We start from the raw sequence: 26,437 nt of genomic DNA, 5'->3' as shown, positions 1-26,437 counted from the left end.
CGTAACTTTGATATTGTGAGATCTTAGAAAGAATATGCGACACCTTGCTGGGTTCCTTAGAGGGCTTTGCCGCCTCAAAAAGCGCAGCAATAAACACATTATATTGGGAGGAGGAAGAAACTCCAGATCACTCGGTGACGAAATGCCTCGCCATCGCAAGCGAATGCAAAAAATGATTTGGACGAGAGACTTGTAGATGTGAGGAAGAAACCTCCTTGAATTTATCCCAGATACTGGAGCTCATTAGAATTCTGGAATTTGAAGGCGAGCTGTAGACTACGACGACTAATGGCGGGAACAGCTCTGATGGGAGCATATTAGACCATAAGGTTGTGGTGTAATGAAACTCCACTTAAATCTACAGTCTACTACGCTGCCGTATCAATTGAAAAAGGCCTATCTGTAAAAAATCACTTTTGAGATATTTGACTTCGAATAATTTCATTTGAGCCATCCACAGATTTAATTGAGATGCATTGTTATGCATTGTTTTTTCACGTTGATTCAATTATATCTGGGGATGTGCTTGTTTGCAGAAACGCTCTTCACGGCAGCGATTTACCTCCTCAATCAAGGAAATCATAGACATATGTAATAAAAATCACCGCCATATGCTCGACACAAGGATTATTATATGTTTAGTAACAGGTCTTACTTTTTCCCGAATTATTAGATATTGATTTGTAGAGTAAAAGCGAGGTCTCGAAGGGCCAGATCTTAAGCGCTTGGTACGTCTCAGAACAACTGTTAACTGTCGTCAATTTCATGGTAGAATAAACATATCGAAAGGCCCCAATCTATTTCCCTAAGTCACCACATAATTGAAATTTTTACGTCTTCAAACTTCGTTTAGACATGTCTTTCGGAAGCTTTTCTTATGCTATTAATAGAACAATATTAGTGAGGAAGTAAGTGAATTATTCACACCATATAAAACTTTTCGTCATTATTGACAATTACATTCTACTTATATGGAATCTCACCTCGATACTGAGCTTGTTATTTACTGAAACTTTCACATTAATTTCTGGCAAACGTGAGTCATAATCTTGGATGCTTTTTCTTTTTCCCATTTAAATTGTTTCAGTTGATAATTAGATAATGTATAAGAAAAATTCCAGTACTCGTATTTCCATTGGAAAGAAGTCATAGAAACACCTTTGGAACATTCTTGGGTATGAATAATATATTTGTATTTTTAATGTATGAAGTGAATTAATAACTTTATTCCGACAATAATAATTATCAAGTCACAAGTAAGTCGATTAATACCGTTAAAAAAATTAATTTGAATCGTGCTATTTTCATATTGAAAACATTTACAAAACACTCAGCACGACAAAATGGCGAATGCGCCATATGAATTATGTAGTAATGCATGCAGGACAAACAGACATACATTGGTTTTTACACACATTCTCGGTAGTTATATCGTTACCTACTAGTTGATCAGAATTCGGAGTACATAATTGGTACATCATCTCAGACTAGTATTTTGGTTATAACTAGCTTTAAATTGACATAGAAATAGGCAGAGAAAGAGTTGGCTGTGTGTTAGCTGTAAGTCTAAGAACATAGGAGCGTTGAAATAGACAACACTGAACACGAAACATATCAAACTTGTAGATGTTGAAGTCTGAGTAAGATTGAGTAAGATTAAAGGTATATGTAATGTATCTATTGTTTATATGTACTTAAATAATGTAGGCAACTATTGAATATCTTTAATTCTGGTTTTTTATTCATATGTCACCGATTTTTTTTTTATCTTTAGACGTTCATGTTACTTTATATAATTTACTTGTATTCAAAATATTATTGTATATTTGAGATATTCTGAATATTTTCTTGGAATTTTTCGCACTAATGTTTGATAAGGGAAAAGTTGTTTAATTTCTCATTTTATATTTATCCTACATATATGTATGTTTCGCCCTCATAATGGCCTTTTTCAGGGAAGGACTTTAAACAATTGAAACGGTTTTCGACTGTTTAATTCATCAGTCAAAATCATAAAAACAATGTTTACATTTTAGAAAGAATAATACATGGCTTCATGACAACATTTAATATTATTGAACTATTCCGACAATCTTTGTATTCTTACTGCGAAAGTCAATATACTCCAGTATTAATTGACATAGTGCTTAAAATTCCCAAGGTTCCCTTCGATGCAATTCTCGAGGAAGCAAGATCATACATATTTGTCGATAACAACCCCTCTCCTGCTAACAACCCATATATCAGGCTCGATCTACACGATCGTTTTCGCATTAACAAACCTCCCATAAACTCGGCAAGATTTCTCTCCCGGCTCTATATCAAACTCACCCTCAACCCCCCCCTCAATCGTACAGCTTCAACACAACAAACACATAAAGCGAATTATTCCGTTGCAACCCCAATACCACCACCCCGTTTCTTATTCCTTCAAGATCGGGGAGGAGGCCGTTCCGCTACTTCATAAATTATGAATTGCTGCCTCCTCCCCCCCGCTTGTTTCGTTTCTCGTTTCTCAAATATTTGCGACAACAGCGTTTCTTTCGTGAGAGATGTTGATCGATACTCGAGTTTCAAGGACATTGCTACTTCGGTGTTATTTAATCGATGGGGGGAGATTAGTATTGTACTAGTGACGGTTCGTGACTCGTTCGTGGCTTCTAAATAACGTTCGACATATTTGTCATTAAATATCAAATATACAGGGTGAGTCAAAAATATAAAAATATGTACCGAGCTTTTTGGGGGTGATAGTACATTGAAAAATAAGTATAGTTTGATCAATAATCAATCAATCAATAAGACAATTGTCAATAAACATACAAGAGGACTCCTAATGAATCCTGTGAGTAACATAAAAATAAAAAATTTCCTCAATTACTCCCCGCAAAAATTAAAGTACTTATGACCTATAACTATTCTATAATTTTCAACATTCATGAATAGACTTATAGCCTAAAATGCATATTAAAGGAGATTTATCCTTCCAAATTTGATCAAATTAAAAAAAAATTCTCAACGGTAAAAGCCACCAGATTGAAATTTCGTATGTCGTTAAAATACATTTTTTGAATACACTTTTAAATTTCTGATATTGTAATAAAGGGTGTTTTTTGAGGGTGAGTCATGATTTTTTCGAAACAACTTTTATGGTTAACGATGAATCTCGCGATGAATGAACTGCTGACATCATTTGACTACAAAAACTCAAATTTCTCGAAAACGGTTCAATTTTTTGTATTCGGATGAGAGTACCTTTTTCATGTAATTTTTTTCGGTTCATCGAATGCTCCTATTTTTTCACCAAAACGAATACAACGAAAGAAGTTGTCTCAAAAAAATCATGACTCACCCTCTAAAAACACCCTTTATAATAATACCGGAAATGTAATAGTGTAATAAAAAAATATATTTCAACAACATACATTTAAGCACGAAATTTCCAAATTTTTCAAAATTTTATCAACTTTAAAAGGATATATAATATGTATTTAGGGCCATAATTTAATTCATCAAACTATATTTATTTTTCAATATACTATCACCTTCCAGAAAGCTCGGTACACATTTTTGACCGATCCTGTATAAAGAAACGTAACTTAATAAAACAATAATGAAAATGTGAGACATAAAAATCAGACCAAGAAACGACAGAGAACAATCAATGGAGATAGAAGACTGTCTCCTCACTGCCATAATCATTCGCTGCATTGACCAAATATGGACCAACAAGAATGGATCCATGGTCTACAACTTCGAGTTATTTATCACAGTATTGTTTCTACTCATTCAGTCTTCATTCTCATCTGATTTTTCATTATTACTTTTTACAAGAATAATTTCAGATTGCTTTTTCGTGGATTATCCAAGGGTAAAACTCAACAGTTAATGACTGCTCAAAAAAATGATATAGAATTCTATTCTGTTGAATAGAATTGTAAGCTATAGTACTCGTATTTCTTAACATTTAAAATGAAAGACTTACAGGTCAAATGAATGAATGGCTTTCTGATAGTATTGCACAAAACTATTAATTACAGATGTACTTAAATAAACATCATATACAATATACATTCATGTTGTTAAATGATTGGAATCGATGAAAATTCAATCATATTGGACCTTACAATTTAGTATATCGTGTTGATCGTTATGTTTTTATGTCATGAATGTTCAAATTGTGTAATACAGGGTGTTCTAAAGTGGATGTACAAACGAAAATGAAAGATTACTCAGATAATTGTGAGAAAAAAGTCCTATATAATACATGAGTCCACAAACTTTTTGTTTTCGAGATATAGGGCGTTAAATTCAATTTTTTTTTCTTGTCTTTTTCTGATAGCATCTGCACTTCAGAAGATATTCAACTTGAATTTGGCATAGATACTACAAATTAGAATTTACATCACGTGATATACCAATTTCAAATGAGAACCTACAGGGTGATATTTCTTCTGGAGTAGTGTCCGCTTTTTCCACGAGAACATTTATTTGGTGGACCACTAGAAGTTTAAAAAATGCGAAAAGAAACTTTGATACTGAACTTTTTCATTCCTTATAGTTTTGTCGTATCTGCTACCAATTTCGAGAAGAAAAATCAAACATTCATCTCGAAATCCTCAGGAAAATCGTAATTATCATAAAAATCCTGTGATTAATAAATTGGTTTTGGTGTTTATTTTGACGATTTATAGCAATGATTCATGAAGATTCGATGAAATCGTATAACCTTATAAAAATAGCACAACAAGAAACACCCTGTATCTCGAAAACAAAGCGTTTGCAGGCCCATGTTTATAGGACATTATTTTCCTAAAATTATCCAAGGAATCTCCCACTTTCATTTGTATCTACAATTCAGAAACACCCTGTATAAGATATATAATCATTTCATTCTCAATCTGATCAGTTTTATGAAATTTAGAGGAGTTCAGCCAAAAAAAATTCTGTTAGAGACGTTGAAAAAATTGTCGAAAAATGAAAGTAGGAAATTTTTTTAAAAAACACAAACACTCAAATATCTCGGAAACTGTTGATTTTTGGTTGTCAATAAATATAGCTCAATAAACAGCAAATAAGTGATACTAACACATCCTTCAAGGTTCACGTCTAATTTGGAAACAACCTGTATATTGTAAAAACCGGCTAGATTTGCTCTCACTATTTATTTGTCCTAAAGAAGAAGTTAGCAAACTTCAATTGCAGTAAGAATAACAGTGAATAAGTCGTAAGTTAATGATACTAAATTAGGTATTTTGACCAAGCGATGTAAATATGATATATCGGTAAAATACTGTTAATTTGGTGTATATCGTGCGTAAAAAAGTGAAGGCCAAACTCCAAAACACAAATAAATCAGAAAAGATTACCACCAACATGATCCAACTGTGCCATTAGACATCCCTAAAAAAAACTCCTTTTAAAAAAAGATGTGCTTCGAGCCAAAAGTTATTTGGGCTTGGCGACCAAAAAAACTTCAACGAGTTCCGCAATGACAAGTTGTGACATGCGTTTTACACCTACCGGCTTTTACAGACCATGCTCAACCGGATTTCGATAGATCTGTCTGGGTTTTTTGGGGTTTTTTCTTTGGAAAATCTCAAGATTATATAATGCTCGAGAAGGTAATTTCGGATGAAAAACCCTTTAGGCCCAAAATAAAAAGTTATGCTATAAAGCCGGTAATCACACCCTTAGGAGCATCTGTTGAGCCTATCAACTTCGGAGATACTTTCCTAGGTATCTCCACGAAAAAGCAACCCTAACCAAAGATTAACAAATGAAAGAAGGTAATACTTACGGACTGCTGCGATCGGTGCTCTGCACGTATGGCAGAAGCACTGCATCACAGATTCCCTCACCAATCCTATCAGCATGTTGACGGCCGGCAGTTAAGATATCGCCTGAAGATGCGAGATAAAGTCCGAAACTCGGCGAATGTGTGTGTGAGACCCGAAACTGCGAGCTGCTAGATGCGCTTCTGGCTGATAATTCGGCCGGGTTCCGTAAGGTTGACCGGATGTAACGCGACGGTATTCTGATATGGTTCTGGCGTCGGCGGCGCTCTTTCGGCGTCGCCGGATAGAGACGCGCACAGGTGTGGTACGCCGACGGAGACGGCGCCATGGCGAGCGACGTCGGGAGGCAGGACTGTAACGATGGCGTGTTGTGCGGCTTGTTGCCAAGGGGCGAAAAGCACAAGAATGACGCCGAATTGATTTTACCGGTTTTGACAGGAAGAGTTGTGCGGATTTTCGGGGGGGCCGATTTCTTATATGCCAGATATATTTTCGTATATTTCCGGTTTACTATTTCCGATGAAAAAACCTCCGGAAACATCAGAATAAAAATTGCCCTAACCATCCCTGAAATTCACACATTTACAAAAGTAGAATCTAGTGATCGAATAAAACAATCATCAACAACTATTATTTATCATCCCTCTACCAAGATGATAGCAACCACAGCTCCTCAAAAAAACATCCAAGGCAGACCTTAATTAATATATTAAGATTTTATTAAAAAAATATTTTTTCGGCAACCGTCCGGGAAGTGCTCACTTCCCGGACGCTTTTTCTCTGAGAAAGTAGCATTTCCCGGCCTAGTCCGGAAAGTACGTACTTTCCGGACTAGGCCGGAAAAGAATCATAGAATCCATAGCAACCGAGATAACGGCTGACAGTTCATATGAAATTAGTTGTCAAAAATTTGCATGTTTTTTGATCGCAATCGCAATAAAATATGGAAAGCAGCAGCGATAGTGTTATTTTACATGGTTGCCGAAAAAATATTGTACGCAACACGCCCGAAAATGGTTTTTTTGGACTCACAGACTTCCAGGACTCGCTTACGCTCGTCCTGGAATTTTGTCTATTCGTCCAAAAAAACCCTATTTTCCGGACTTGTTACGTAAATTACTATTTTATTATTGTTTTTTTCATTACCAGAAATGTAAAAATAATGTATTTGAAAGAGCAGCTGAAGGACCCAAGGTCGATGGCCATTTGCTCCGCAATAAACGACAGTTATCTATCTATATCTTATATTTTGCTTAATTTTTTTATTCTGAAAGCACTAGATCTGTCAAAAACTTGTGAGAGTTGGAAAATTATTATTTGTTTCCTGAATTTGTAGCGAATAATTAGGCAATTCACTGAGATCGGAATAGGTATAGGTTTTTGGATTATTTTTTTTTTTAGTCAAGATACCGGTGAAAACATTTAAGCTTTTGCCTGTTGGCACAAATTAGTCATGTGGAGAATAGAAACCGTCGCTCAAGAACAACTGAGAACTGATAGTGGACCTAACTGATTTCAAAATGAGATTGGTGCAGCAGTTGACGGAAAGCATTGTGCTAAAAAATTATTAATACTAGCGGATTAATGATTTTTATGGCCGAAATTGGGAGATATTGACCTAGACGACGTTTATTTCAAACGAGAGAGCACTTCGTGCTACACAAGCAACAGAACAATCGCAATTCTGCAAGAAATGTATCATATCTTAAGTTCTTTTTCGAAGAAGTTATCACAAATGGCCACTGAGATATTATGATTAATATTATTATTATGACATTTTCTTTGGGGCCACGTGAAAGATAAAGTCTATGCCAATGGTACACAATCGATCAAAGACCTTGAATATGTAATTCTTAAAGTAATCGAGGACATAGAGCCGCAAATCTGCAAATTGGCCATGGAAATATCAAAATGAAACCTTTAATTGAAAAACACTTCATTTCACAATAGTAATCAAGAAGAAGCTCTGGTGTGCTCAAAACACCACAGTACGTTAACTACTGTTTGGTAACACTATAATCTTTGAAGTTCTAATTTACGCATAACTAACATTGTATATTAAAAAAAAACTAGAAAACGAATTGAAGTTGAATGCGAGATCCAAAAAGTATCTGGATCTTAGCAAGAATATACTACATCTCCTCACTGGATTCCTTCCAGTGCTCTGTGAGGAAACACCTCATGAGAATGGGTCTACCAGGAAATGACGAGTGCAGTTTCTTTGGGGAGGAGGAAGAAACTCTAGATCACCTGGTACGGAATACCTTGCCATCACTAGCCAAAGCAAAATTTGCTTTGGACAAGAAACTCATAGAAGTGAGGAAATAGCCTCCTTGAAGCCATCCCAGTTATTGGAGTTCATTAGAACTCTCGAACTGGAAGGCGAACACTAGATCTACAATGAATACCAATACCAATTTTCATCAAAATAGGACTTGAATCTAGAACACGAAAAATTGAGGTATTGGATATTTCAACCTAGTGTATGAGCGAGCAAAGTATATCCAACAATGTTGAAATTTTCATTTAACAACCTACACAAAGTTGTAGTACAAAGTGAGATCTGTAAACCCTGAGTACTTCACCTTTGCGTATGCTAAACACGTACCTCTGGAAAAACTGTATTTTGTATGAGAAAATATACTATTCAAAATGAATATCCATACCAAATGTCATCAACATTACATCAGAATTGTGAAAGTAAAGGAATGTCACAAGAATGTGCAGACTCACAGACAGACGCGAAACGAGAATAGCTTAGAATGGTCTGAAAGGTATACTGAAATTGGTAAATTTGAAATCAGAAACCAAATATATATTTTTTTGGTCTATTTCTAAGGAATCCTAATGCTTCATCTACCTTTGGCAGACTAGGAAGCAAAATGTTCATCTCAATCTAAAGAACCCAGTCCGCTCAATAAATACTTTAAATGAGAAATCTTTTACCTCAAAAAAAAAATTACGGGGCAATTCACAAAATGAACAACCCTATTGAGAAATAAACCCCTCTGTGAATTCGACACATAAATCACATGATGACGTTCAAGCACCCCAATCTCAGCATCCCTTATTGCCGCGCTAATTACTTTGTTTTGTCGACTGTCCAAAACAAATTTCTCGTTCATTTTCCGCTGCACTTCCAGCACTCGAGTGGTAAACAAAATGAAACCATGAGTAAATCAGCGAACTCCTCTTATACAAAGGAATCCATAGCGCTCAGGACGACTATGGAATTCGCAAGAAACGATTTGTACATCACAACCTTAAATTACGATCTTCCTGCAATGTGCAGAGTGTTGAGGGTATTTCGCATACAGTTGGAGTTGGATCTCTATGCCTCCCAAACGTCCCTATAAATTCGATTAAATGATCTGGATACATTTCCAATCAATTAGATTGCGTAGTGTCGACACTGTCTGGAGGGATACGAGTATTCACATACAGGGTATCCCGTAAAGACCACGTCAAACCGAGGGAGAATGTAGATCAAAGGATATCCCACCTGCTATGACAAAATTAATATCACAGATTTCAAGTGACAAGGCAAGTCGAAACGACAATAAACAAACTAGATTAATTCAATTCCCCTCGAAAATATTCCTTCATCAGTGCTAAAATGACTCAAATTGAGGCGGTCGGTCTCGAAAAAAGACAATATTTTTGTGACTATCAAACGTCAGTAACCTCGGCTTATACAGGGTGTCCCGTAAAGACCACGTCAAACCGAGGGAGAATGTAGATCGAAGGATAACCCACCTGCTATGACAAAATTCCCATTATAAAAGTCTTACCGTTTTCGAGATATTTTTTTTTTGTTGAAAATAATGAATTTTTGCCCCTTTCAATAGTTTTGCCCTTACGGTTGGTACAATTTTTCATCTTTATGGTTAATTTTTTCAGTAAAATATTGCTGAAGAATGATTTTAACGTTTACATAAAAAACATCCTCCGAAAATTTCAAAGGGGGACTATGAGAAATATTTTTATTGGAAATTTTGGTAGTGGATTATTTTGTTCATGGAGTTTAGCCCATCGTAGTGGAAAAAAAATGAACCGAGCTACTGTTGCACATTACACCAATAAATTGTATATTTTATAGTGATTTCAAAGAGGTATCACACAAGTCATTTGTTATTAAAAAAAAAAAGATATGGCTGTTTTTATCCAAATGGGTACGTTTCTGACAAAATCAAGTTTGTCAATTCTGTTAAGAAATCTTCGATGTTGCATTACTTATTGAACAATGGCAATTGTTTACGTGCGAAAATATTACTCGCATAATTATTCACCCCAACGAAATTCAATTTTGCCGGCAAATTTTGGAAAACATCATGCAGATCCAGATTTTTTTAATAAGATCATTTGGAGCGACAAGTCTTCCTGTACCAAGGATTTTGTCATAGCAGGTGGGTTATTCTTTGATCTACATTCTCCCTCGGTTTGACGTGGTCTTTACGGGACACCCTGTATATAGGCATATCAATCAGCATGAAAATTTGGTATTAATAATTTTATTCGTTATGAGTTCGAATATTAAATTATTGGAGGTTATACCACGAGTGTTTCAAATTTTATCGATAATTTTTTCTTTTCCACAAACACTTGTTTATTTGGCAAAAATATAAGAACAAATCGATTGATAAAATCACGAGTCCGATAGGACTAGTGATTATTAACTAAATTCGGTTTGTTTGAATATTTTTGCCTCATATAAATAAAATTGTTGATGAAATTAGAAAATTATTCGATAAAAATTGAAGAATGAGTTATATTTGGAAGATTCTTATTTTCAACAATTTAAATGTTCAATATTCTCTTGGGTGCTGGGTGGGCTCTATGGTACTGAATCAATTTGTGTTCATTTAACAGTTCTTAGGAGCAATTTCCTCGCGAAATTATTTCGCGAAGAAATTTCAACATTACAAATATTGAAACTACCGAAAGAAAAGTGAATTGTCAAAACTGTTTTTGTATTTAGATAATTTGTCAATTTGAAATTGTATTTCTAGACAAAAAGTATACAGGGTGGGCCAGGGTCAATAGTAATCTGTACAAAACGGAGATCACTTCGGTACTTGGAATCTGAAAGCTGAAATTTCGGATATGGATTACCGATTTCCCGTCTATCATTTACGTGTTATACAATACGCCCCTAATAATACAGGGTTGTTCAAAATCACAGACTTCAACGAGGCATACTAAAATGATAAAAAGTGCGTTATTTCAATAATGGAATGACTTGCATATCATAAGATGTATTGAAAGAAAATAAAATTTCCATGTTTCTTTACCAAAATAATTGTAAGGTTTCCTGATTACAAGGAAGCTTTCATCCCAAGAGCAATATTGAGATACATTGGTTTTAGATACCCATGAAATGTAATGGAACTATAAAATTATGAAAATCGACAATCAGCAACGATTGTACAGACAAGTTGAATTTATCGACGAATATTTAATTCATAGAGGATTCGAATGAAAATCACAGTCAATTTAGGAAATGATTTATTCACTAAATGCGTAGAAATTTCCTCTTGTTCATTGGTTAATACTTAATAGTTAGGATATCTACAAATCTCATTAAACATTTTGCATGTTCGTACTGCAATTTGATCATATTGGCTGTGAAGAATTAACAATTTCATCAGAACCTGTGTATATCATTTATTGCCTTTCATTTAAATCGTTTTTTCGTGAAATATTGAATAATAGAGTTCAACAATGTTTCACAAGCGATACCGATAGTCAGATCATAATTCACAAGTTCTATGGCATTTCATTGATATCTAAAACAAATGTATCTTAATATTACCATTGGGATGAAAACTTGCTCTTAATTAGGAAACCTTACAATTTAGGTATAGGAACATGTTGTATCATCTGAAAAGAAATTCCATTTTCTTCCAATGCATCTTATGATATGCAGGTCATTCCATTTGATAAGACGTACTTTTTATTAAGTGTACAATTTGCTTCCGCTGTGTTTCAATAGATGGCTGTTACGTTAAGTGGTAGTCGGAATAAATAGATCGTAGATGTCATATAATAAGCTTAGGTATTTGTAAACATAACGCCATCGAAATATTAGTCGATTTATTCTCGATTGCACATATCAGCTTATGAGCAAAATTCAAAAAACTGACTTTTTGGTGCGCTTTATGGGCTGGTGGAATCATTGGTCCGTACTTCTTCAAAAACGATGATGGCCGGAACGTTACAGTCAATGGTGATCGGTATAGAGCCATGATTACTAACTTTTTCATTCCTGAATTGAACAACCATGATGTCCAACAAGACGGCGCAACATGTCACACAGCTCGTGCCACAATCGATTTATTGAAAGACACGTTTGGTGACCGCCTAATTTCACCTTTTGGACCTGTGAATTGGCCTCCAATATCTTGTGATTTAACACCGCTAGACTACTCTCGGTGGTGCTATGTAAAGTCATTGGTCTATGCGGATAAGCCACAAACCCTTGACCATTTGGAAGACAACATTCGCCGTGTTATTGCCGATATACGGCCACAAATGTTGGAAAAAGTCATCGAAAATTGGACGTCCAGATTGGACTACATCCGAGCCAGCCGCGGCGGTCATATGCCAGAAATCATATTTAAAATGTAATGCCACAAGATTATGTTGCGGATAAATAAAATTCATGTCAATCAAATAAACCATCGTTGTTTTATTGCAATTTAAAGTTCTATAGCTCTAAAAAAAACACCCGTTATAACCAGTTTTCCACAAGTCTCTAATTTCGAAAAAAATGCCTATGTAACACCGTCGCAGGTGTTCCAGGCCTTCATAAAACGATTTTCGAGACCCGAACGGGTCCAATACTACCGTTTGCGTAGACCGCGTGGCTCGGCCCAATCATCCGGCGGTTTCCCCACAGGAATCCCTGCGGGTGTCACCTCCTCCCCCGCATTAATCCACCTAAAAAGAGATCCCTAATTAGCGGCTTTATTAGTTTTACGATCTCCCCGTCGCGATACGGCTTCCCCTGGCGCGGCGTCGTTGTGTGCGTCCGAACGAAGCGGGACCGCGCGCGGTATGTACAAGACGTCGCCGTCGCGTCGCCGACGGCGTGCCCGTCGTCGACGCCTGCCCCTATCGATTGCGTGACGCGCCGCTCCGATCCTGCACCGGCAGTGCTGTACTCAGGGGATTTTTCCGGGGGTTGCGTATCGTATAGCTCGAGGTATGATTCATTGGGAGGGTCCGCCCCGGGTGAAAATTGATATGGGAAATCCGACGGATTCGTTGTTGTTCTCTTTTCGTTTCAATTCGGGAAGTTACGTATGTAGGTTTATAATTTCCACAACTATCTATCTGATATGCTGAATTTCGTAACTACCTATAACAAGATTTTTCTTTCGCGCCTTATCATGGAACGCGAATGATTTGAGGAAAATTTATGTGTGAATGATGCATATAAATATCAAAATTATGAAATCATTGTGCCGATACTTTCACTATCTGATATATCTATGTTTTCGATATCAACATAGTTGCGAAAATGCTTTTACCATCTTTCCTTCAAAAAGCAATTTATGGTTTTCAAACAGAAATATTGTTGGAAACAATTTACTATTTCCTACAACTTCTATGAAAAGTAGCGTATTCTTCATAGCTTGCTCAATTTCAAAATTATGTATTGCTCATACTGTGAGAAATATTATTTCACACGGCACTTTGCCCACACCACGCTTAGTAGACCAATGAAATTGGGCTTTTGAGAAGTCGTTTCTATAGAAACGCAAAAAAAGAACATATACTGCCAACGAAAGCCATTTTGAATTGAATTAAGTAAATTTATTTAAATTTGTTCAGTTGTAGGAAATAGTATAATGTGCAACACGTGGGGAAAGTCCAACTTTCCGCCCGAGTGAGAAAAGGAATTTCTCCATATGTTGCTCATTACACTTCTCCTTCAACTGCAACATATTTGAATAATTCAAGTAATGTACCTTATTCATTTCGAAATGGCCTTCGTTGACAGTATCTGTTTATTTCGTTTATTTCATGCGTTTCCATAAGAACGACTTCTCAAAAGCCCAATTTCATTGGTCTACCAAGCGAGGTGTGGGCAAAGTGCCGTGTGGAATAATATATCTTACAGTATGAGCAATACTGTGAAATAGAGTAAGCAATGAAGAATACGCTAATTTGCATAGTAGTTGCAGGAAAAGTAAAGTGTGCAACAGTTTTTTTCTCACTCGTGCGTTTGCGGCACTCGCCTTTCAGCCTCGTGCCACAAACTTCCACGCTCTTGAGAAAAGTTGGACTTTCCCCACTGTATAATTAAACTATTTCATTATGATCTGATAGATAATTTCATGGCATTTATTTTTCAAATATAATTTCTGGCATATGTCCGCCGAGGCTACGAGTTTAATAGTCCATTCGATCAGTCCAATTTTTTACTACTTTTCCTTTTGAATCTGGACGTATGGCTTCAAAGGTAGTTCGAACATTGGCTTACAATTTTTCGAGAGTTGCTGGTTAGTCGGCATAAACCAATTTCTTAACGGAATCGAGAGGCGTTAAGTCGCAAGAACTAGAGGGCTAGTTAAAATTGTCAGCAGATTGAATTTGCAATAAATTGATAGTTAAACGCACTTTATGGCGCCGTCTTGTTGGAACCAAATGTCGTCGATTTTTAGTTGAGAAATCGTCTTTGTTCAGTAGACGGCAATTTTGCTTATTTACTAAGCCATTCAACACTAACACAATTCTTCTGTAAAAAATACTCATCTTATGCCAGTTTCAAATTAGCCCTATCAGCAAAAATGCGACGTAAACAATGCTCATTTGGCTTTAATTCTTGCACGATTTGTATTTTATAGGCATCTAAGCCAAGATCCTTATGTTGAATTTTCACATAGTCGAAAGACAAAGGCCAACAAGTTGAGAATGGCGACGCCGACGTATCGCACTACAGCACCAATATTCTCTTTGGTACGAACATTTCTTTATCATGTTGATGGTTTTGAATCGAGAAGAGTACAATTAGTGCGATCAATAACAGCAGGAATTGCTGGCGACGCCGACGTATCGCACTACAGCACCAATATTCTCTTTGGTACGAACATTTCTTTATCATGTTGATGGTTTTGAATCGAGAAGAGTACAATTAGTGCGATCAATAACAGCAGGAATTGCTTACACACTAGGCCCATTATGTTGACCGTAAAATGGACAAAGTGCTCTATGAACTTCGCGAACTGATTTATTTATCCAAAATAAGTTGTTGTTCTGGCGTTAATTAATAAATTTGACATTCTCAACTGTCAAACCATAGACAATAACCATTGAAACTTCTTATTGCTTCTTATTCGAAATGTTGATTCTTGTTCGAAGGACATGGTGCGAATCAGCACGGAGTTTAACCACAGAGAAATCTTTTTTTTCCTGTATAAGTTCTAACACTTCTTATGCAGCTAAATGCACACCCATTACTTACTATCACTATCCTTCTCGAATAATTCAGATTATTTCCAACCCTACCTTTGCGTGGAGGATTTTCTGACATTTCTTGCGAAATAAGGACTCTATTGTTTAAAAGCTTAAAAAAAACTATTTATTAGAAAAATCGGATGAAGTAAATGCTTGTTTGTCATTATGGCTGACAACATTAATATTACAAAAAAAAAACGAAGAAAAGGATAACGGACATCCTTCAAGGAAAGGTGCTAACCGTAGACACGTGTTTCGGGCTTTCAGTTTCGACCCTCATCAGTACGGTAAAAGTCAGTTACCTTTTCTTTGATTTTTTTTTTGATAACCCCTTTGTTATCCTTCACACATGTTAATATCACAGATTTTAAGTGACAAGGCGAGTTGAAACGACAACAAACAAACTAAGTTGATTCAATTTCCCACGAAAATATTCCTTCATCAGTGCTAAAATGACTCAAATTGAGGTAGTAGGTCTCGGAACAAGACAATATTTTTGTAACCATCAAACGTCAGTCCCCTCAGCTTATATATCAGAATCAAAATAAAATTCTGTTTAAATTTAAATGAATCTAAAAGACCAAAAAAATGAAGTAGTTGGCCTCATTCACAACACGACAATCTTTATTGTGATCAACAAAAGTCGGTAACCTCAGCTCATTACAAATTCAAAATAAAATTCTTCATCGAAAATAATGAATCTGAGACGTCAAAACAAAACATCAGTTATCGCGCAATCGAAATGAATCGAATAATCTCATTTCCATAACTCCACACCGACAAACCAAAAAAACACCGTATGAGTCAGATTACTTACAATACCGTAAAATACAGATAATTAGCTCTTGACCTACTACAAGGCAAACATCCATACACACAAAGACACTAAAATTAAATCAGGGTCGTTCACATCTCTGCACATGACTCAAGATAGATACCTACCAAAAAAACAAAGAACCCTCGCACTATTTGCGCACCAGCCTGTTATGACCTGAAGTAATTTCCTCGAAGTGACTCAACCTCGCTGTTCCTACATTCCATTACGAGGCAACGAAACGGTCTCCCGTTGGAAGAACAGGAGATGAGGAGGAATAGAAACGATGCCCGATATCTCCCTTAGAAGTTACAATGTATGAATTTACATTCCCGATAAAATGTTGGAAAAGCGGGTCGTTGGAATTTTGACGTTTGTTATCTTTGGCGGCGGAAAACAATGATTAGAAAGAAGTACACACCATCAATTCTTCAAGAAAAAGAATTCTTGAATACCTAGTTAGATAAGAAATATTTTTTATGATACTTTCCTTTCTTATTTCCAAGTAGGTATGTTGTTATTTTTCTGATAATATTTTTGCTTGATTATATTTTCAGTCTCAACACCTCAACTGCTTGTTGCAATTTGTGAAATAATATTTCAAGAAAGTGTATACAATACCTTCCTCCCTATGTTTTTCAGTGCACGTGTATTTGAATTCTGTGCGGAAATCGCTTTATCGATTCTTCAAATTTTTGGAAGAAACATTCGTATGGCAGTTTAGAACAAACTCACTAATTATCTTCTCAAAATAATTTATAGTATTCGTTTTATATCACTCTCAAAATTAAAAAGTTTCAGAATCGTATCTCAATTATTTCGATGATGAATTTCAAAATTTTGTTTATCATGGAATTATCAATTTTTATAAAACACCCTTACGATTTCATTTGTCCCACGCTTTCTCATTTGATAATATTTCCATTTATAGATATTCTGCATTTTCAAAATGAAATATGTACACGGAATTGAAAACGGAATGTTTTTTCTTTTGAAAAACTTCAAATGGCTTGATTTTTATTTTTTCATCATAATGTTATTAATGCAAAAATTTTGAAATTCATCATAGAAATAATTGAGATACGATTGATGAACCTTTCAAATTTCGAAGAGATATTAAACAAAAACTATAAATTTTTTGTGTTCATTATTAACTGCAATACTAAGATTTCTTCCAAAAATTGAAAGAATGGATCAAGCGAATTCCTAGCAGAATCAGAATGAATCTGCACTGAAGAACCTAGTGTTTCATGCAATTAGAGATTCACGTCCTGACCTGATATTCAAGCTACTTCACTTGTGCTTGACTTGAAATCAACTCAGGTTTGAGTCAAGTAATAGTTTTTCAATGCCAAGTCAGGTATTTATGTATCAAGTACTGGACTTGATATTGAAAAATCATTACTTGACTTGAACCTGAGTTGATTTCAAGTCAAGCAGCTTGAATATCAAGTCAAGCCGTAAATCTCTACATGTAAAAAAAATTGACCATACGTTTCTAGCGTATAGTCAAGTGTTTTATTTTATTTTTTTTTATTAATATTAAAATTATGATTCACCAAGCGATATGCGAGGAATCAATTTCGACAGAAATATTTAGTATTTCTCTTCCAAATTATCGAATTTTCTATGATTCCGATGATGAGATCATGTCAAAATTTTGCCCTGAGCTTATTGATATCACCTATCAACACCATGAATATGTCTATTCAATAATATTTTGCGAATTTCTGAGACAAACGGAAGGCAGTTCATTTTATTTAAAAAACGAATCATCTAGTTGAGTCAGCCTTTATTTATATCTCATTTTCTTGTAAGAAAAGGGATAAGTTGGAATAGAAACACGTGGAAAACCCGAATACACTTCGGAAGATATCAAAGCTGGTAGCTCTGCGATCTGTGGCATCTTTAACCCTCCGATACCCATTCGAGGAAATGGAGCGTAAAGGCTATTGTTGCGCACACCCGGAAAATTCAAGAGATTTTCTCGAGTCTCCACCACACAATGTAACGATTCTAAATTGTATTCTAGAGAAGATACTGTTATTGGGATCACTGCTTGGATAAACAACGAAACTTCTATGTTAGCAGAAAACTTTGTTACATTTTACTTGCTTGACCGCTGAATGTTGTTCTTCATAGGTGGCAGTGGAACCGATGAAGAAAGGGGAAAAACGCAAAACCGAAAAAAAAAATAAGAAGAAGAAAACAGTATTTGTCCCCATCAGAACGATCATGATTTCCTAAATGAATGTCGTTTAACTTTTCATCGCACTGAATATATAATTTAAAGAGAAAAAAGATTATGTTGAACAACAATCCACTATATTCAATTGTTAGCAACAATTGTTTTGCCACACTGTGGCTTCCTCAGCCTACATTTTTGACTGATGTCGACTCAGTCAAAAATGTAGCCACATAGAGAAAATTGTTGCTAACAATTAAATAGTTTCGTGAGAATTACTTTGTTTTATTTCATTTTTAATGAATTTTCACCAAGTAATGGCCGAATCCATTAAACAATCCAATGTTCGATAATTGTTTCTATTTATTACATCAACTGCTGTGAAGTCGGAAGGAAGCCTTTACGATCTTGTTCAAATTTGTATTGACGTAATTTTTCAAAAATTGTCCCATAAATCTTCGAAAAAATACTAATTCGATGGATTGCACCCATTCATATTCGTCCAGAAAATTACATTAATAACATGCAAAGGGGCACTTTGAAACAACTATTTTGAAGAAATGAAAAAGAATTTAATAGTTATTTATGTACCGGGTTTTTCACCATAATTTGATCCCCCCTTTAACTTTGTTACTAAAAGAGGTACAAAAAAATGGTTTCTACAAAAGTCTCACGAAATCGACTAGTGTTTTTCAAAATGATTTCACAAAACGAAATATATACAGAGTGGGCCACATATTGATAGCAACTTCATTTTTTCAAATGGAACACCCTGTATGTTTTTCTATATTTGACTAGCTCTTTTTCCCCTGATTTCAATGTATAACATATGTTTGGCCTATCTCTCTTATTCTGAGTACCACAGAGTTTCAAATTTTAAGAACCACCTGGCATGCAAGCTGGCAGTTTTCAAGTGGTAGGCTGCAAATGATCTTTTTTGAGTTATCTCGTTGGCAATTTGACTATATATCATATCGTTGCCAAGGAGATAACTCAAAAAAGAGCATTTTGAGTTATCGCAGCCTGTCACTTGAAAACTGATTACTGAGCATGCTAGGTGGTTCTTAAAATTTGAAACTGTGGTGCTCAGAATAAGAGAGATAGGCCAAACATATGTTATATATTTGAAATCAGGGGAAAAAGAGCTAGTCAAATATACAGGGTGTTCCATTTGAAAAAATGAAGTTGCTATCAATATGTGGCCCACTCTGTATATATTTCGTTGTGTGAAATCATTTTAAAAAACACTAGTCGATTTCGTGAAACTTTTGTGGAAAACATTTTTTGTACCTCTTTTAGTAACAAAGTTAAAGGGGGGGTCAAATTATGGTGAAAAACCCGGTACCAACGGCATTGAGAAGATGTTTTTGCCACAACTTACAAACTCGAGGGCATCAACATCTCTCAATACCCGTTAATATCAGTATCATCTGTATCCATAAATTCGAAAATTCAATTTAATTTTATCGTAGTAAATGTATATTAATTTTCCTATTTCTGTTGCATATCCGATCATTCTGCCATATCTTGTGGAACAAAATCGTGCTGAGTGGTTAGGTGCTGGGAAAGATAGGATTGTTGCTGAAAGATATATTGAGGACAGTATATCCTCAAAAAATAATTGCCAATTTAATATTGATTCATAAAAAATAAAGTTACTTATGTGCGCAAGTTCTAATTTTGTTAATAAAACTTGAATTGTTGAAATTCACTACGAAAATGGAGAAAATTTGACTGTTACAGTTTCCAAAAATTTTGCTATAGCCGTTCTTAGTGCTAACGAAGACCCAGGTTTGTCGATTCCTCGTCGATCTTAGGAATAAGGCTTTCCACAAACGACATAATGCCGTATTTTGCATGAGGACTAAGATCTTGAACTCCAGCCGGTCGATCACTATCAACGTCGCGTCGTATCCTCGCTGATGGAAGATTGTAAAACCATCTTCAATGATAAGGCATCGAAAATAAGCAGAATTGTCGCATTCAAGGCTCGAAAAATCCAAGTATGATTGTTGAAAAGCGTCTCCATTCTCAACGTGTCATTGTTTGGTGCGGTTTTTGAGGTTATGTGATAGGGCCTTATCTATTCGAAAATTAAGTTGGTGCAACTATTACGGTGGATAAATTGCGCTACCGAGTTATGATTAATGATTTTTTATAGAAATGAAACAATCGAAATGTTGCAAAAAAAGTTTCCTGTCCTTGTTATTTTTCGAAGAGACCCCGATATTCTGCGATTCAACACCTTTAGACTTTTTTCTTTGGAGCCACATGAAAGATAAGGTCCATCTATGCCAATGCTCCACAATCGATTCAATGCTCTGAAGATGGAATTCGAGAAATTATCGAGGAGATACAGCCGCAAATATGCGAATTGGTCATGAAAAATTTCATGAAAAGGATATAGTGCTGCAACTGGAGCCGTGGCGGCCTTTTGTCTCATATCCTAATACCGTTACAACGTTAATAACATACTCCTCTTTACAATGAAATAAACATCCATTGATTTTTTCGAAATATACTCGTTTAATTATTAATATCAAAATGACATTTCCTTTAAATAGGAAAATACTTTATAAATATATTCACCATTCGAAACGAATATACAAAAGTTCCAGTCGAAATTTTTGTTGTGTGCTATTTTTAAAAGTTTATTATTGCACCTAAAAGACCAACAAATAAATTCCATCATGCCATTCTCGTTCCCTCGGGCGCGATCCCTTTATGGGGAAATCACTTTCGTTTGTCGAGTGTTAATTATACGGCTTTCCATTCTCTTACAACTTTCGGCCATTAATTCCACAATGGAATTGCGTGCCGCTGAGGGGATACAGAATGAATCTATGAGTAGTATATCAGCGACTCTTTTTGATACGAAGTCCCCCGGGACCACTGTGACATTAGCGAGGACATGTATATTTCATCAATAAATTACTATCGTTCCGCAAATGTACAGATTGCCATTTCAGATACAGTCGGAGTTTAAACCCCCTGTTCTCTGAGGGTTCTCTAAAGTCCCTATTAATTTGATTGAACGTTATGGACACATTTTCAATCAATTAGATTGTGGAATGTTGATTTTAAACAAATGGATATGCACAAACAGGAATTGAAAAATGATTGACATGAAACTGAAGAAAAATATAATAATAAAAATAACGGGTTTCCTAATAAAACGTTTCAATTTGATATTAAAAAAAAAACGAGTATATTTTAAGTGAAATCAATGAACGTATATTAAGTTGTAAAAAGGGAAGTATGCTATTAACGATGAAAAACGACATCACCCAAATGGTTGCTACCGCTACAATTGCAGCACCATATCCTTTTCATGACATTTTTCATAAGCAATTCGAACATTTCCGGCTGCCTGAATATTAAAAAAAATGTGAGTCCTCATCGTCACCATTTTTTTCATAAGAATCCCAATAACTCATGAACCGTTGAATTTTTACCCAAAGTATGGCATATTGTCGAAATTGCCATCAAAGAAGCTATCTAATGATGCAATAATATACTGGGTGTGCCATTTGAAATAAGGAAGTAGTTGTCTGTTTCCGGTATAACCGGAAGTTGTAGAGATCTGAAAATATTTTAGGGAGAAAGATTATTGTCTCAAACCCCGATATACAAATTTTCAGCTCAAAATTATGATTAGTTTTCCATAAACGTCTAATAGGCCATCCCGGTGAATCACCCTGTATAATAAACATAAGAGTAATAAACATAAATAGAAGGAGTATATGTCATTTTCAGTAAGCAAATTTTACCACAACATGAACTATCAAATTTGACATCGAGTTTGACATGAAGCGCGCAGAAATGAAAACATCAGTGATACGATATTTCACTCGATTCGCTAGTTTCTCTCCACAGAACACACTTCTAATGTAACAGAGTAAATCAGCGTTTCATATCAACTCCAAATATATTGAAATAAATACCTAAATATATCAGAATTCAGAAAACAAACTTCAAGCGCGCCAAACGACGTGAATCAACCGATGATACTTGGAGAGCAAAAGTTGCAAAATCTTCGATTTCAGCAGGTAGATACAGATAATAATAAATATTCTGCTTATCATTAATGCGACAATTAGGCAAAATATCGGATTCCAAATATTCAAATTTGCATATTTAATCGGGAATCACTCAAATAAATATATTTCATTCAATATAATATACATTCATAATGATATAGTAAAATTGTGGATTTGAAAATATATCACAATCCGACAACGTAATCTAACCATGTTGGGGACATGTACCGGGTTTTTCACCATAATTTGACCCCCCCTTTAACTTTGTTACTAGAAGAGGTACAAAAAAATGTTTTCTACAAAAGTCTCACGAAATCGACTAGTGTTTTTTAAAATGATTTCACAAAACGAAATATATACAGAGTGGGCAACATATTGATTGCAACTTCATTTTTTCAAATGGAACATCCTGTATATTTTTCTCTATTTGACTAGCTCTTTTTCCCCTGACTTCGAATATATAACATATGTTTGGTCAAACTCTTTTATTGTGAGAACCACAGAGTTTCAAATTTTAAAAACCACCTGGCATGCTCAGTAATCAGTTTTCAAGTGGTAGGCTGCGATAACTCAAAATGCCTTTTTTTTGAGTTATCTCGTTGGAACGATATGACATATAGTCAAATTCCCAACGAGATAACTCAAAAAAGGGCATTTTGAGTTATCGCAGCCTACCACTTGAAAACTGATTACTGAGCATACCAGGTGGTTCTTAAAATTTGCAACTCTGTGGTACTCAGAATAAGAGAGATAGGCCAAACATATGTTATATATCCGAAATCAGGGGAAAAAGAGCTAGTCGAATATAGTAAAATATACAAGGTGTTCCATTCGAAAAAATGAAGTTTCAATCAATATTTTGCCCTCTCTGTATATATTTCGTTTAGTGAAATCATTTTAAAAAACACTAGTCGATTTCGTGAAACTTTTGTGAAAAACATTTTTTTGTACCTCTTTCAGCAACAAAGTTAAAGGGGGGGGGGGTCAAATTATGGTGAAAACCCGGTACAAATTGCGTATACTTCCTCTATATATGTTTATTACTCTATAAAAATAAACCAAACTTGACAGAACAATCAGAGGCAATAGTCCAGATTGGAATATCGATAATCAAAACCTGACGGTTCATTTAACAAGAGCGTGAATAAGTCAATGGAAATAATAAACGTTAAAACACAAACGTTCGTTAATATAATTAAAAACCTTCATTATTCAACCTAACGTAGAAAGAGAAAACGGGGAAACGTGGAAATCCCGACCTCCAAAACCAGAGATCGGCGTCATTTTCAGCCCCAAGTTTGGAACGAAAGAGAAACCGCAGGTGAGCAGACTAGACGATCAGGGTCAGGGTGGGTCCGTCAAGGAAACCCTTTATCGAGCTCCGTTGAGCGTGCAGCAAGAGGCGAGTCGCGCCGAGAACAACGCACATATGGAAACCGTGTATCTCCCGACAACCTTGACGATCCCGTCCGGAATCTTTTTTTCGAGCGGGTTACATGCTTGAATATTCCGACATAGAAACCGCGGCAAAGAGGACAATGCGAGGGACTGAGATAAAACGGTTCGAGAGCTATACGAGTGTATTTCCGAGTGGATTAACTCTTTGCAGCGCGGATTATGATCGAATATATCGAATAAAGGAAGATTTCGTAATATTTTTCGAAATTTCGAATTACAAATGGCTTCTAGATGGAAAAACTGTATGACAGCAACTGTCAGCAGTTTTTTCCAGTTTACCTCTAATTTTGGAACTCCTGCATTTCGCCCAATTTTAACTGACTCTACTGAAAAAAAATTGTACTACATCAGTTCGGTGAATGACTTCAAAAGTCAGCGCATTCAATAAGGATTCTAAAATGGTATAATACTTACTACATTATTTCTTAGATTGGGCGAAAATAGTTATTTGTTTCACTAGGCAGCAAAGTAATATATTGACTGCCGCGACTGATAGTTCATAGCCGAACGTAGCGAGGCTATAAATTCAGCCAAGGCACTGTCAATCTATTTTGCTGCCAAGTTGAACCTATAATTTTTTCTCCGATTGTATTTAATCATATTTGTAGGATATTGTATTCGCGAATAATTACAATTTCCACACTCTTTTTATTTTTCCTGTAGTGATAAATTAAAACGGAATTTGATAGAAATCGCAATTGTTGGAATGATTGGTTGCTATGTCCATGATAATTATAGTTTGACAACTTTTTTGGAAAATATCGGATATACCTACATATTTATATTATGGACGGTGATAGCGACTTAGAAGTACTTACTCCTCAAGAAATGAGAAAGGTGACAAAAACCATTGATTGTCAGAAAATGTCGAATGTTTTATTCCCAATGAGAATGATCACTTTGCTGTCTAGGCAGAAAATCAGTTATTTTGCTGCCTAAGCATGAAAAGTAATACTTTGCTGATTGAAATATGCCTGCAAAATCAATATTTGCTGTCAATCGGAGAAAAATAAGTTTTTTCTTGACGAAATTCAGTTTCGTTTAATGGTAAGATAAACTGAATTTACAAGACGTTCAAACTGCCCTCTTTCAACCGCAATATACAGGGTGGCCACTTTTTCAATGGGATTGTATTGGTAACTTTTAAACCATAAGAGTTAGAAGGTCGGTAAACTGGAGAAAAAGTTGCATGCATAGAAGCATTATCAAGAAGTTCAAACAAATCGAGATTATCAGGGCCGGTTATTGAGATGTCATAAGAAAAGTGAATTCTATCATTTTGATTTTTCTTTTTTTCCCACTTTATTTCAAATATTATCAAAAAATGTTACAGGAATTTTTTATTCGACAGTAAATTGTTCTCAATTAATCAGATTTCGTATCCAACGTTTCGTGCTCTCTGGGCCATCCTCAACCTTTTTTTCAATACGGACCTGTATATTTTGAGACACTTTTCGAAATAACTTTCAACTTTGAATTCAACGATATATCATATAATGTCATTCAAAGTTGATTTTCAGGTGATTTCGACCCTTATCCAAATTTCTTTGGATCGGATCTGTATTACATTTAAGAACCTTTAGTTTAATTAACAACATGCAATACATTTCGATGAGAAAATCATCTTACTCATCTTGAACTAAATGGAACATATCAGAATCAAATCAAGAAACGAGTAATAATTATTTACATATTTCAATTCATAATAATTAAACGAATTATCATTTAATGAAAGAAAAATCGAATGGTTATTCAAAAGTAAATGAATATGGATGGAGTAAGTGTTCGAAATGTCCAACATTTTGTAAAATTCACTTAACGGTTCCGGAACCCATACTTCTTATACATTTGCTTATTTTGTCTTCTTGAATACCTTCCAATACATTCTCAATCTCGCGAGAAATCACTATTGTTGGATTTGTCATTTGTTCCATTGAAACAAATTACAGAATCGAACTTTATTTTGATATCATTACGATATAAGTTTTGCAAGGCTTGGTATTCAAATTTAAAATCATTGTATTCGCGTCTCTTGACTATTTTATTAACAGCAGTTTTTAATAAATTGCATTCACTACAGATCTGACCCAAAGAAAATTGGATAAGGGCCAAAATCATCTGAAAATCAACATTGAATGACATTGTATGATATATCGTTGAATTCAGCGTTAAAAGTTATTTCGAAAAGTGTCATAAAATAAACAGGTCCGTATTGAAAAAAATGAGGTTGAGGGTGGCCCAGAGAGCACGAAACGTTGGATACGAAATCTGATTAGGTACGTTAAATTGAGAACAATTTACTGTCGAAGGCGGAAGAAAGTATTTCTTCCGCAGTTCAGCTACATTTTGAATCAGCTTCAAATAAACTGTTTCTTTCATTGCTCTCCGGTGAAAAAGCCTACGGGATTTGAATCAGGCGTACGGGCTGGCCACGTGATTGTACAAAATTGCTTTTTATATTTTTCTGATTACTATTATGACTTAGCCTGTTTCCCGATTCCGCCTTGGTATCAACTTCTGGGGCAGCCTATATGCTTTCGTTTTTTATCAGAATGTGCATCCTTGTGATTTGAAGAGTGACTATTGGTAGGAAGATAGCAAATCTAGCAGTATATCTTCACACTTTTCTCTCAAAAATCCATATATTTTTCTTCGAATTGAATTTTCACTTTCGATATTT

At 35.3% G+C, this 26,437-nt stretch overlaps 1 protein-coding gene across 6 annotated transcripts in view; it reads right to left on the bottom strand.

Annotated features, from left to right (window-relative positions):
• Positions 1–26,437, bottom strand: part of LOC123679354 (inner centromere protein) — a 72,133-nt gene that overhangs the window by 39,556 nt on the left and 6,140 nt on the right. For 2 of the 6 annotated variants that reach the window (XM_045616923.1, XM_045616927.1), the window contains exon 1: positions 5,801–6,045. The exons of the other annotated variants lie outside the window; for them this stretch is intronic. In XM_045616923.1, coding sequence (XP_045472879.1) covers positions 5,801–5,876 — 76 coding nt within the window. In that variant the 5' untranslated portion in view covers positions 5,877–6,045. Of the gene's footprint in view, positions 1–5,800; positions 6,046–26,437 lie in introns of those variants that run through there. 6 annotated transcript variants of the gene reach the window in all.

This window comes from Harmonia axyridis, chromosome 4 (genome assembly GCF_914767665.1).
Source record: "Harmonia axyridis chromosome 4, icHarAxyr1.1, whole genome shotgun sequence".
Taxonomy (NCBI): Eukaryota; Metazoa; Arthropoda; class Insecta; order Coleoptera; family Coccinellidae; genus Harmonia; species Harmonia axyridis.
The sequence above is the reverse complement of the archived record's forward strand: the minus strand, read 5'-3'. Positions and strand labels throughout refer to the sequence as shown.